We start from the raw sequence: 13,448 nt of genomic DNA, 5'->3' as shown, positions 1-13,448 counted from the left end.
GATCTATGCTGACTACGACAGCATCATGAAACCCCACAGGAAAACGTTTCTGTCGGGATCATCCCCTCTGACACTCATTTAAAAGGTCAAAAACTCTTCTGAAGTAAACCGAAGTCCTCGTTTTCCCTTTGAAATTGTTCAAGGGGAAAAGCTTTTTTTCTTCTCCACAGCATTTAATTGAACTTTTTGAGGTGTTTCTTTGGTGAAGACGCATCAGACACAACAATCTTCAAAGGCAGGAAATATTGTGACTATCAGTTTCAGGCGGGAAGTATCCACACGTCGCAGGATCAATGCAGTGAGCATTTCCCATGTGAAGTGGAGGTTTTCTTTGCATAAAGAGTGCTTTTTCTCTCAGAGCTGACACAGAGGCTTTCAGTGCAGTGGGCTTGGCGCGGGACAAGCACAGCTTTGTGTTAGGGGAGTGCAGCGAGAGAGACAGGAGAGAGGCAGGCAGACAGGCTGAATCAGGGAGACGGGCAGAAGCAGTGGGCAGCTCTGCGGTGAGCTCAGGAATGCCCCGCTCGCTCCACAGCTGCCAACAGAGCCAGTAGTGTTCTTGTGGCAACATACCCCTAGACTCCCCCACCTCCCACCCCCGCCCCAGGACCTGCAGCTCCTCTGGTCAGCAGCCTGCCTGGGAGTTTTGGTGCCCTCATTACGCAGAATGAGACAGCTTGCTATGTTAAACTGTACGGTTGGGAAGTCCAATCCATTTTAAATGAACCAGAAGCAAAGAAAAACAGATTCACTGAGTCACTCAAAGTGGCTTCCCAGAAGTCCTGTGCTTGATATACTATGTAGCCAAAAGTATTGGGGCACCCCTCTAAATCATTGAATTTAGGTGTTCCAATCATTTCCATGGACACAGGTGTATAAAATCAAGCACTCAGGCATGCAGACGCATGTACAAACATTTGTGAAAGAATGAGTCGCTCTCAGGGAATTCAAGCGTGGTACCGTAATAGGTTGCCACCTGTGCAATAACTTTATTCCCAAACTTCCTCGCTACTAAATATTCCATGGTCAACTGATAGTTTTATTATAACAAAGGTTAAAACAATTGGGAACAACAGCAACTCAGCCATAAAGTGGTGGGCCATGTTAAATCACAGTGCAGGGCCAGCGCATGCTGAGGGGCACAGTGTGCAGAAGTCGCCAATTTACTGCTGTCAGTAGCTACAGATCTCCAAACTTTGTCTGGCCTTCAGATTAGCTCAAGAACAGTGTGTAAAGAACTTCATTGAATGGGTTTCCATGGCCGAGCAGCTGCATCCAAGCCTTCCATCACCAAGTGCAATGCGATGTGTCAGATGCAGGTGTAGGGCACACTGCCACTGGACTCTAGAGCAGTGTTCTCTGAAGTGATGTAATGCTGTTTTTCTGTCTGGCAATCTGATGGATGAGTCTTGGTTTGGCATTTGCCAGGAGAACGGTACTTGCCTGACCGCAAGTGTAAAATTTGTTGGAGGGTGGATTATGGTGTGGGGTTGTTTTTCAGGGATTGGGCTTGGCCACTTAGTTCCAGTGAAAGGAACTCTTAATGCTTCATCGTACCAAGATGCAATTTCATGCTCCCAACTAATGTGAACAGTTCAACAGGGAATAGTCCCTTTCTGTTCCAACATGACTGCGTACCAGTGCACAAAGCAAGGTCCATAAAGAAATGGATGAGCGAGTTTGGTGTGGAGGAACTTGACTGGCCTATGTCCTGACCTCAACCTGATAGAACACCTTTGGGATGAATTAGAGCGGAGACTGCGAGCCAGGCCTTCTCGTTCAACATCAGACCTCACAAATGCACTTCTAAAAGAATGGTCAAAAATTTCTATAAAGACCCTCCTAAATCTTGTGGAAAGCCTTCCCAAAAGGGTTGAAGCTGTTATATCTGCAAAGGGTGGGCCAACTCCATATGAAACCCTATGGATTAAGAATGGAATGTCATTAAAGTTCATGTACATGTAAAGGCAGGCGTACCAAAACGTTTTGGCAATATACTGTATTTTCTTATTTATATCATTTACACTGCAATTTAAAAGGTTGTTTGTTTTGTTTCGGGGTTTTTTATTCATAGAAATTGTTACTTTTTGCAGCAAGGATGCATTAAATTGATCAAAAGTGACATTTATAATAGCACAAAAGAGCAAACGATTAATTTTAAATAAATGCTGTTCTTTTGAACTTTCTTTTCATAAAAAGGTCCTGAATTATTTTAATACAGTTTGATAATATTCAGAAATTTTTCTAAAGCAGCAAATCAGCATATTAGAATGATTTCTGAAGGGTCATGTGACACTGAAGACTGGAGGAATGATGCTGAAAATTCAGCTTTGTCTTCACAGGAATAAATTACATTTTAAAATATATTACGATATAAAACAGTTTGTTGGAATTGTAATATTTCACAATATTTCAATTTTTACTGTAATTTTCACTTGATGAAGTGGCATTAAAGACTTATGTTCCTAAACTTTTAAATGGAACATGATTGAGTAAAAGAAATTTACATTTTTGGGGGGGTGAGCATTTCCAGAAGGGTTTTCAGGTGCACTGTGATAGTAGTCAAAAACTGTCGATTGTTTCCATAGATGGGGTTGATCGAACTTCAACCATCTGAGAAAAGAGAAGAGGGCGCACAGGGAGACGGCATGCCTGGCAGCAAGGGGAAAGGTCATCAAGAGGTCACAAGCCCCTCTGTCTATAAACCCCCCTCCCACCCCCCCACCAGCTAACCTACCAATGCAATAGCCAATAGGAGACGTGGGGCATGGTCTACACAGTGCCATTTACTGAAAGTTCTGTCACCATGGCTACTTCAGTGTTTACATTCAATTTTGGGAGAAAATTACATCTTCAAAACTTCCATAGAAGAACGCAGCAAAGGGTCTTCGTGAAGGCAGGCCATTAGAGGGGGTCCGTAAAGCAACGGAGTCAACGTTCAGGTGGCTGTCTGGAACGTCACAAAATCCAAACCAACCAGCAGACGAAACCAGATGACATGTAGACATGTAGTAACAGATTAGATATCTGTACCTCTTTGCAGATGCTAAAAATATAATGTCACGGTATGTTTACACATTACTGTCAAGGATATCAAAACAGTAATTGTTCAAATCCGAGGACGGTGTACAGCTTTAGGTTCCTAAACGGCTTCATAGTTTACAATTGTGTTTGTATTTAATGTTCTAGTTTTCTTTTGTGCCAGCAGGAAAGCTGATTTACAACACTACAAAGACAGTCAGAGCTACGGATGGTACTCAGAAGAAAGAGAGGGAACGTGAGAGCGGCGATGAGAAAGGAAACAGGAAGTGATGTGAGTGGAAGTGTCTGTGGAGGGAGCGGGGAATTCTGACGTAAGGAACAGAGGTCGAGGGAGATCAGGAGGTCAGAGGAGTGGAATATGGGAGAAATGCCAGCAAATGCAAGTAGATAGAAAGGTTGAAGAGGCGCAGGTGAACACTTAGGTCAGAGGTGCACAGGTCCGGGCAGAATTTGCAGGAATATTTTATATTTTAATATGATATATATTAAAATATAAATAAATAAAATATCTTTAGATCAAAAAAATGATATACCTTTTATTGGTGGCTTAAAGCATAAACACTAGAGAGATGTGTACAATTTCATGAATGACGTTTGTTCAGATACTGTGGGAATTCTGTCTGGGCCTGGAGATATATTATGCATTGCATTTTTCATCTTTAAATGCACAGCCGTAGAGTGACGTGTGGCGATTTTTGGGAAGATTTCAGGGTTACACTTTATTTTAAGCTGACGTAGTTACATTGTTATTACTCAAATAAGTATTGAGTAATATTAATTAACTACATGTACTTACTATATAGTTACTATTATGTATAATTTACTGTTATTATAGTAAGTACATGAAGTAATGTGTAACTATATCACCTTAAAAAAATAACGTTTTACAGATTGTCATATGGACGTTTCAGCTTGTGTCTGTGTATTTGGGATATCACATGCGTGGTACATTATGTCAGCAGGACATAGACTGTTGGAGCAACAGGGAGAGATATATGTCACATTGAAATGTATGCGGATATAACACTAATGCACCAGTTATTAGTACAGAGCGCCGCCTTGTGGTGAAACTGTGCAATAGTTACCAATAAATGAGGCTAGTCTTTTTTACAGTATTGTCTTAATATCAGCCATTAGTTAATCATGCCAGGTATAAAAAGTAGAAAGTTTACAATAAGAAATGAGCTTTTAGTTTTGGACTCTTACAAGTGAAGATCTGATTTTCTGCATGGGAAGGGTCTGAGAGTTTTTTGTTGTTTTTTTCAAAGTCAATTTCCCTTTATGAGGGTTTTCAGTGATTGTTAATGTACCTTATTTAGAGTTTTTCCAATAATAACTTTGCTTTTCGTGCCCTTGGTGCTGTGAATCCTTGCTGAAACCATCAAAAGTGAATTCGCAATAACGTGCAATAGACTCTCATCAGCAACACGGTGTGAATCAAGGGCAGAGGGGAGCAGGCGGGGAGAAGGAACTGGACTAGCAAGCTTTGCCCTCCCCCCAAATCCCCCACAATTCCCACACCAGAGGGCGGTTGTACCTTGTAGTCCTCGTGTTGCCGGCCTGCAACTTGATGCACCTACCCACACCTCAAGTGTTTTATGCTTTTCGGCTCATCCAAAGAAACCGGTCATGACAGTAAACAGACAGTAAAGAGGCACTTTCACATTCATCGAGTGGCAACCGACATGGTTAAAGCTGCCTAAAAGAAAGAATGTTGACTATGCAGTGTCAGCTTCATAAGCGAGTTGGTGCCTCCAAACTAGAGTTTATAAAGTGCATGAAATGCCTTAAACAAAATGGTAGCCGGTGTTTTACAAAGCATGTTAGCAAACCATCATGTGGCATCTTGTGCATCTTGAGGTGCATTTGTTTTTGTGTATTAAGCCACTCATCACTGCCATTTGAAAACAATTAGCAGATTCAAATGATTATTTATTCTTTTCTATTATTGATGCAGAGGTTATTGTATTCATTAGATGTATTATTTAAGATACCTTGTGTATTAACTTTTGCTATGGCTGGTAACCATAAGTACATCTCAAATAACAACCTAGTTATTTTTTGACGTTTTGTTTTCCAAATTTGTGTTCTTTATCAAAAAAACAAAAAACAAACAAAAAAACCCTAAAAAAAAATACACATACCTAATAGTTTTTTGTTTTAATATTGTTGTTTTATTTTCTTTTTCCTTTCTTGTGAGTATCTCTAAATGCTTTTATTTAGCTAACTCTCGCCGGATGGTGTATTTTAACGAAATATGTTTATATATATATATATATATATATATATATATATATATATATATATATATATATATATATATATATATATATATATATATATTGTCACATGTCGTTAACAAAGAGCCAAGTTTCTTTCTTTCTTTCTTTAAAAAAGGTTTTTTTTCTCGCAGTTGTGCCATTTTTCACTGTTATTTTGTTGCTGATTTTCACCTCAGCTGTGTTAAATGTGTTTCGTCATTATTGCGTAGTTCAATGCTGCTCGCTCGTGATTGGATAGCAGAGTATGACGCGAACTCTACTCTGGTGGTTTGTTGAACTGTTTTTCGCGCGACGAGCTGGAAGAAAATTTGTTTTGTCCAAAATGCGTTCGACTGCAAGCATGCAGCAAAATTGCAGATGCTGTAACAGTGTTTTAAAAAAGATCTACATGCTACCTTGCTATTCCGTTAGACGAAGCATTTATGCTATCGTTTGTTTTGGGCGCTTTAGCCAATCAGAACGTATCTGATGATTTTATTTTCATTTTATTATTTTTTTCATTTATTCTGAAAGCGTTTTTTTTCTTTACTACGCTCTTTTTCCGTTGTATATTCTGTTTTCGTTTTTGTTATTTCAAGAGCCGATGTCCTGTATTGACTGCAGGCTGACGTACTTATGCGTATATAAAATATATATATATTTTAAAAGAATCTTATGTTTATGAACAGGTAAAACCAAATAAAAAAGTGCGAAAAAAAGACGGAACAAAAAATGTAATTTATATTTTAGTGATGCATGCAAGAGGCTGGGAAGTCATATCTAGAATAACAAATGGCAGTGCCTTTTTCTTTTCTTTTTTATTCAGACATTTACCCCCAAATGTAAATGATTTTATATGGCTCTAAAATATAGAGATAAGCCAGACGCATTGATGGTCGAAACTTCAAATCATACAAAGTCCATACGAGCTGATTCTGATGCGTTTGCTCCCGTTTCCGTGAGCTCGGAAGGAGCGTGCTGGAAGTTCATGGGAATCTGTATGCTTTAGGTACTTCAGTGCTGTTATGAAGTTATGAATTATATCTGTCTGTACAACACGCAGATGTGTATATATATTTTTGTTTGTACTTGTGCGAGTGTGACACTGTATCCAGGTGAGAAACCGGATTGTCTTGTAATTTTTGTACATACCCTCATAGAAAATGTTGCGTCATAATGCAGATGACGTCATCGGAAGCTGTTTGTCTCACCTTTGAGGCGTGTCTGCTCATGAAAGTGCAGATTTTAAACATATTTACTGAAATAAACATGAATTCAGTCAAAAAAAGGGGGATTTCTGTCATATCTTTCCCTCTTTGGTTCGTGGCCTTGTGTGTTACTGGGAGACTATACTGTTTGTATGTGTCCGTGATGTTCTGTCCGCCAGCTGAATGTGTATCATTTGGGTCTGTGTCAAATGCTTGACATCTTTGTAATAACCACAGACGAAAAGTATTAAAGAGTAACTTTTGAAAAGGACTTCGTGTGTTTCTGATTTCAAACAAATTGTTGCTTTGTAATTAGGGTAACCCACGAGTCTGTGAGGAATTTTCTGCCTCCTCTCGATCTCAACCAACCAGGGAGCTCGAAGCTGATTTTTATTGCCAAGAGGCGGGGCTTAGTGAGAATGCTGAGTCACTGTCGGCTCGCTGTGCTTTATGAACTCATGGGCCAATGAAAGTGTCAGGGCGCTGCTGTTCATGGAAAATATGGGCAACGATTAGAAAGGGAAATTGGCTATTTTTAATGCATGGATGAAATAAAGATAATTAATTTCACCATGAAAATCTTATCTGTGTACAAAACACTTTTGGGCTAGACTATACTTGAAAACGGTCAACATTTCATTCTAAATTGGAAAAATATGATAATTGATAGGGAAATGAAGCCTTTTCTACATTTTTTTTTGTAATTTGCATTTATTTATTATGCAGTTGTATCATGATAAACACATTTTACTCTTCCCCAGAGTCCTTTTCATTAAAGCAATAATAATAAATAACAAAATCACCCTCAAATCATCTTTTATGTAACATAAAATGGTATTAAATTCTAAAACATTACATTGTTTATGAACATTACAGTAATAAGAATTTGTGAGGGTAATCATGTCTTGAAATTCTTGCTATAATGCAAAAAATGTAATGTAATGTGTGATCCACCATTTAACGTTTCCTATCTGTAACCCCCACAAAAAACACCTTAAAAAAACAAGACCATGCTTACATATTTTACATTTTATTTAAGCAGAAAATGATGAACATCAATCATAAAGTATTTGAAAGACTCTCTGAGTCTTTCATTTAAAGAAGGCCACATGAATAACACTAGTTCTCGATATTAAGCGCTTGTTTTCTTAATGACTTCACTGATATGAAGTGACTGTGACATTGAACATCTCATAGCGTCTTCAGAAGCATCACGACTCAGTATTTCATCCAAACTCATGAATGTGAAACACCACTCAAATACATTTTCATAATAAAAGACACAGGCAATACAATAGTTTCAGTAAATCCACAGTATCCGTCATTTTTGAGGTTAATGTAATTTTCGACAATGAAGCTACATAGTGTATAGTTGAAATTCTAACTTGCTCAAATCACATTATACATACCCAAAGACAGGTAAACATGCTTCAATGTACAAAATATGTTCTGCAAATGTAGAATCTTAAAATATCTTAGTTATTTTCCATGTTTTCGTCATATTTTAATTACAAAGATCACATTTATGAGTACATGCATGTTCTGAATTCGCTGTGAATCCCACAGTGTGCGAAATCAGATACTATGTTGACTTCCACTACACCTTTCACCTTTGGTCTTTTTTTCAACAACCTTCAGAGGGTAAACAACATCTATGGCCAGACAGACAGGGTATTCAAAAGGCTGGACCTGGTTATCACTTAAACACATAATATTCAACACATCAGACTCAACAGTTGATTTGAAACAGAAAAATAAGTGTTGCACAAAACTTGTAAATACTAGCAATAATAAAGTGATAGTTCACCCCAAAAATGGAACTTGTCCTCATTTAAGTTACACAATGTAACTTTTCAGTACGCTAGAGGGCGCCTATTCAAAACAGAGATAATTTGATGACGCCAAGTTTGAGCACAGAATCTTGGGACATGTGGTCTTCACCTTACAGCCGGTGGGATATGACTCGGGATAGGACTCGGACAGAAATCATGTTCATGGATGCGATTATTAATGTTACTGTAGTATGAAACAGAGCAGGAGCGAGTGTTGAGGGAGCCGATCAAGGGCACTGGAGCGATTGTCACACAACACACAAGAGCAGGAGTCTTTTATTATGACGGGACACAGTCGCCGACGCCATTTCCACTTTTCCGGTCGTGAGTATGAGGTAACGCAGCTCTGTTTATCATATTAGATACATTTAACTGTGTTTAAAATGGTGTTATGACGCTACTCTGTGCGTTTGCTCAGCGGCTGCTGTGACACTTTTTGCACACTGCTAAGAGTATAACGCTTCTGCCAAATTAAACCGAGGGTGAAGCAGATATGACACAATTGACAGGCTCAGACAGACGGCTTGGTTAAAATAGCAATTTTCTCACAATTTAGAAAGAATTTAGTTGGAAACATTTGGGATATTGTAAGAACTCAACTGAACAAAATATAGAACACTGGCTTGGTGGTTTTTGGATATTTTACTACAAAAATACTACATAGTGCACCTTTAATCTTGTTTTTAACAATATATAGTTGTTATGACACTGCAATATGCGCATGCGCAATAATCATATCACTGGATGTGCGATGTGAAGTATATGGATCATAGTTGATCCGTGATCTGAGAGATCTTTCTGTCGTTCCATTGACAGTCCACACTTCCACCACGGCCTTCATGAACTTTGAAGTGTCAAAGTGGTCGTTGCGTAGCTGTTTATGGAGAGACAGAAAGTTATCAGAATTCATTTAACCCTCTGCCCTGGTTCATTTAGGGGTCACACTTGGATCCTTCGCAGTCAAAAGTGGCTTAAGCCTTGAACGTATCAAACTACTATTTTTTTTTCAGGATTTTTTTTTAAATATATTTTTTAAATAATATCTTTTGGATTATTATTAAAGGTCCCATGGCATGAATTTTTTATTTTATGAGGTTTTTGAACATTAATATGAGTTCCCCTGGCCTAAATGTTGTCCCCAAGTCACTAGAAATTTTGATCAGTGTAAACCGAGTTCAGGCTGTTTTTCTCTGTCTTTTAGAAAATGAGAGCCCAGACGAGCTGATCTTGAATTCTCCTGTTATGACATCATACCAGGAAAGGTTTCCGCCCCTTCCCCTGCTTTGCCCACCCAGAGAATTAGTTCATCATTAGTTAATCAGTCGCGATGTCAGCTCAGGCTTTACCATATGGATTCAACAGCACCGCCACAAACAGTGAGTAACAGTGTTCATTAATGCCTGATCTGGGATCAGTGAGTTCTGATGTGTAGCTAATCATTCAAGTTCACGCAGACTTTCTTTCTAAATCATTTAAAACTGTTAGTCCCGCCGCTGGCCGTCTTGATGCATCAGTGAATCAAGCCAGTGACTAAAACATCAACTTCACGTCGTTTCTGTTAGCAGCATGAAACAAATCTGTTATTTAAATCATTAAACTACAGAGAGCAATCAAAGAATACTCTTTATAATGTTTGGATCGGTCAGTCACCCGTTTGAATGACGATGCTCATTATGCTCAACAGAAGCTCTTACTATATCATGTCGATGTCGTGTTTGTTGTTAGCGGTGTTGAAAGCCTTTTATGAGACGTTGCAAAGTTCACTCGTGTTTATTCAGAGCTCTCAAATACAAACAAAATAAACTTGCGCTCTCAACAAGTCGGTACAATAACACTTCCTCAGCAATCTTTCCCCAGCTCCCTCTCTGTCTCTCTCTCGACTGGCAGCGCTGCAGCTGCGCCTGACTAAACCACGCCCCCTCCACACTAATCTATACTAATAATCTTATAGAGTGCCGGAGTCATGACGTCACTTTGTAGGCCAACCCGGAAGTTAGCGGCGAATGGGTTCCCTCGATCAAAAGCCTATGCATTTTCCCCATAGACTTTTGGACAATCGCAAAAAATAAGATCTGTGTTCAACAAAGAGTTAAAACCCTTACACGTTTTGTCTATCAAGATAATCTTTACAAGTGAATCCAACATGTATACCGTTTGAAGCCTAAATAAAGCCGTCAGATATTAAATGCTAACGGTAGGCTATTAACGGACTACAGCACAAAGTCGCGGATCTACGTCGTCATCAAGCTTCCTCAAACTTTATTTAAAAAACACGTTCGCTCATTATGATCTGCGCTGTGGATGAACACTTATCCACTTTTTCATGAGAAATATTGCCCATTCGTTTTTTCCAAAAATGTTAGAAACTAATTGGGTTTATGTGTGCCTCTCTGAGATTTGTTTTCTCGTTTGTTAATGTTTTATTTATTATTTTGATATTTTATATAAAGCTTAATATTATTGTCTTTGTGATTAAGATTAGGCTATTATGCCTGATCATCGTGCCCCAAATAGACTTTAAAGAATCTTTTGAAGAATCTTTCACTGTATTATGTTTGATTGTATGTTTGCATACCATTTGCTAATTCGCCAGAAAAAAAGTGCTTTTACCACCTCAGAAGCACACGACGTAAGCTAGCCGTATCAATTTACAATCGTATGTCCTTTTTCTTAGACGATTGATCATATATCGAGGAGAGAACCACTATAAATCTGGACATGTAGAACAGCGCAGCTTTCATTTCGATGACTTGTGGTTCCATCTCAGGACAAAACAAAACACTACAGTCTCTCCACAGAAATGAAGAACTGGTAATCAGTTACCTTAATATCACAGATTTCTGTGTATAACAATATTTGGAAACACCACTATTTGAAAGGACTAAATATATAACTATGTATATTAACTGAAAGGTAAACTTCTAAGAACGTGAGGCTGAAACGCGGGCTAGTTTTGTATTTTTATTAAACATTTACTTACAGAATTCAAAAGTGAATGAAATGCGGGCCAATGAAATGGTGAGATTTCCCGTTTGTCACGATGACGTCTAAAGTCCCGGCCAAAGGATGTAGTCCCTTTTAGCAACTTGTTAGCAACCGCCGTTTTTAAGACACAATAAAGTTTAAAAAAAATCACAAGCAGGTTAGAACTAGTGTGTTTTATGTCACAGATCAAAACGTGAAAATATTTAGAGGCTTTGTTAACCACAGACCTTATTTCAGGCGATTAGCAAAAACCCATTCAAAAAACCCATAGACTTTTGAGCGAGGGAACCGGAAGTGCTAAAATGCTAACTCACTTCCGCGTTTTGGCCTACAAAGTGACGTCAGAACTTCGGCACTCTATTTCAAATGTAAAGATGTCAGCCAATCACAACAGTAAGTGTTTTCACTGACGACTCACAGAAGACACGCCTCTTGAAACAGAGCATTCTAAACAGAGGGCTAATATCATTATAGAAAAAATGCCTTTTATTTCTATTTTTTGATGTAAAAACCATACTAACAATATAAGAACACCCCAGGAAACATTATAAAACAATAAAACAACCCATGCCATGGGACCTTTAAGAATTCTGAGGTATTTTATGACACTATCCAATATTTATGAATTTTTTTTTATGAGCTATTTTTCCCATACACAATTTTTTCCAAATATATTTTGTAAATTATTATTCAAATAAAGCAGCATTCTATGTTAAAATAGAGATATGGCATTTAAAATTCTATTTTTGAAGGTAGATTAATGTCATCTGTTGGTAGTAGTTTCTACCACCAAAATATTATTTCATATTTTTTTGTATTTCCCATTTATTTCCTATGGTCATTTGTGACCTCGAAGGAGCCAAGAGTGACTTGTTTTTTTTACCCTTTAAAGGAACTGTATGTAAGAAATGTATTTCAATTAATCATAAAATGGCCCTGATATGTCACTAGACATTAAAATTAAAATAATGTTCATTTCAAATACTTATATCACTGACAACAGTAGTCCGGCCAGGATATTTAAAAGTTGTTGTTGCAGCCCTCAACTGATGTTGACATGTTGTGTTTTGGCCTGAAGCTCCGCCCTCCAATTATCTACCAATCACAAAGTCAGTAGTGTTTCTGCATCCGGGTTGCCAGCTCTGCTCTAGTTACCACAGCTGCAGCTACAAACGTTCCTGATGGATCCTGCAGCCTAACTGGCAACCTCGAGTCAGAGGAAGGGGGAGAGGGGATACACCTGCAGTACCAGTTTTGGCCACAATCTTACATATACTTCCTTTAACATATCTAAATCTTGTCCATTTTTTGGGTTTACATAGTTAATGCGACAAAAATCACCAAGTGTCATCCCATTCCGATGAAGCAAAAACAGAAAACATTTCAAAACGTAACTTTTTTTGGTAATTTTTGACCGAAGAGGGCCAGAGGGTTAAAATATCTTAATCTCCGTTCAGAACACAAACGAAAGTCTTACAGGTTTGGAGTGACATGAGGGTGAGAAATTGACAAACTGATATTTTAATGCATTTTATGCAAGTACACTTCGTTTTCTGTTATAAAGATCTTACTGATTTACATTACAACCCATCAGAATGTTCTTTTTTTGGCCATTTAAAAATTAGGCCACAGAAACTTTGGCACATTTTTTTACTAAAATGTAGGTGTTGGTTTTTCCTCCTTGAGTGTGTGTTTCATATCCGTACTATACGTATCATACTATTGTATATGAGCCAATAAAGACTAATATAATGATGCTCATGTGCAAACTTTTTAAAAGATTCTTTCTTACAAACGGTGTCAGGGTTTAAGGGGTTAAGAAGTTTTCTTTTTGGGTGAACTATCCCTTTAAGAACAGAAGCTACTTTGGGTCTGGGCACAAATATTGACTAATAAACAGGACACATTATAAGACAGCATAGCATAATACATTTTCAGCACATAGTAAAACAACAATAAAACCTGTCTGGGATTATTCACTTACAAAAAAGTGGTGCTATTGTAATACTATGTTTTTTTAGGGCATATCATATCTTGCAAATATCAAGGAATATGAATATTGGTGATCATTTAGTTCCATGTAGATTTTCATTACAGTACCACGGTACCTTGACAGTACT

The 13,448-nt window shown here is 38.0% G+C and overlaps 1 protein-coding gene across 6 annotated transcripts in view; it reads left to right on the top strand.

The window, feature by feature from the left end:
* Positions 1–5,291, top strand: part of samd4a (sterile alpha motif domain containing 4A) — a 57,939-nt gene extending 52,648 nt beyond the window's left edge. For all 6 annotated transcript variants that reach the window (XM_067455799.1, XM_067455803.1, XM_067455802.1 and 3 more), the window contains one exon: positions 2,589–5,291. In XM_067455799.1, coding sequence (XP_067311900.1) covers positions 2,589–2,617 — 29 coding nt within the window. In that variant the 3' untranslated portion in view covers positions 2,618–5,291. The remainder of the gene's footprint in view (positions 1–2,588) is intronic.
* Positions 5,292–13,448: the final 8,157 nt, after the last annotated feature.

This window comes from Pseudorasbora parva, chromosome 10 (assembly GCF_024679245.1).
Source record: "Pseudorasbora parva isolate DD20220531a chromosome 10, ASM2467924v1, whole genome shotgun sequence".
Taxonomy (NCBI): Eukaryota; Metazoa; Chordata; class Actinopteri; order Cypriniformes; family Gobionidae; genus Pseudorasbora; species Pseudorasbora parva.
This window is presented reverse-complemented; position numbering and strand designations above follow the sequence as displayed.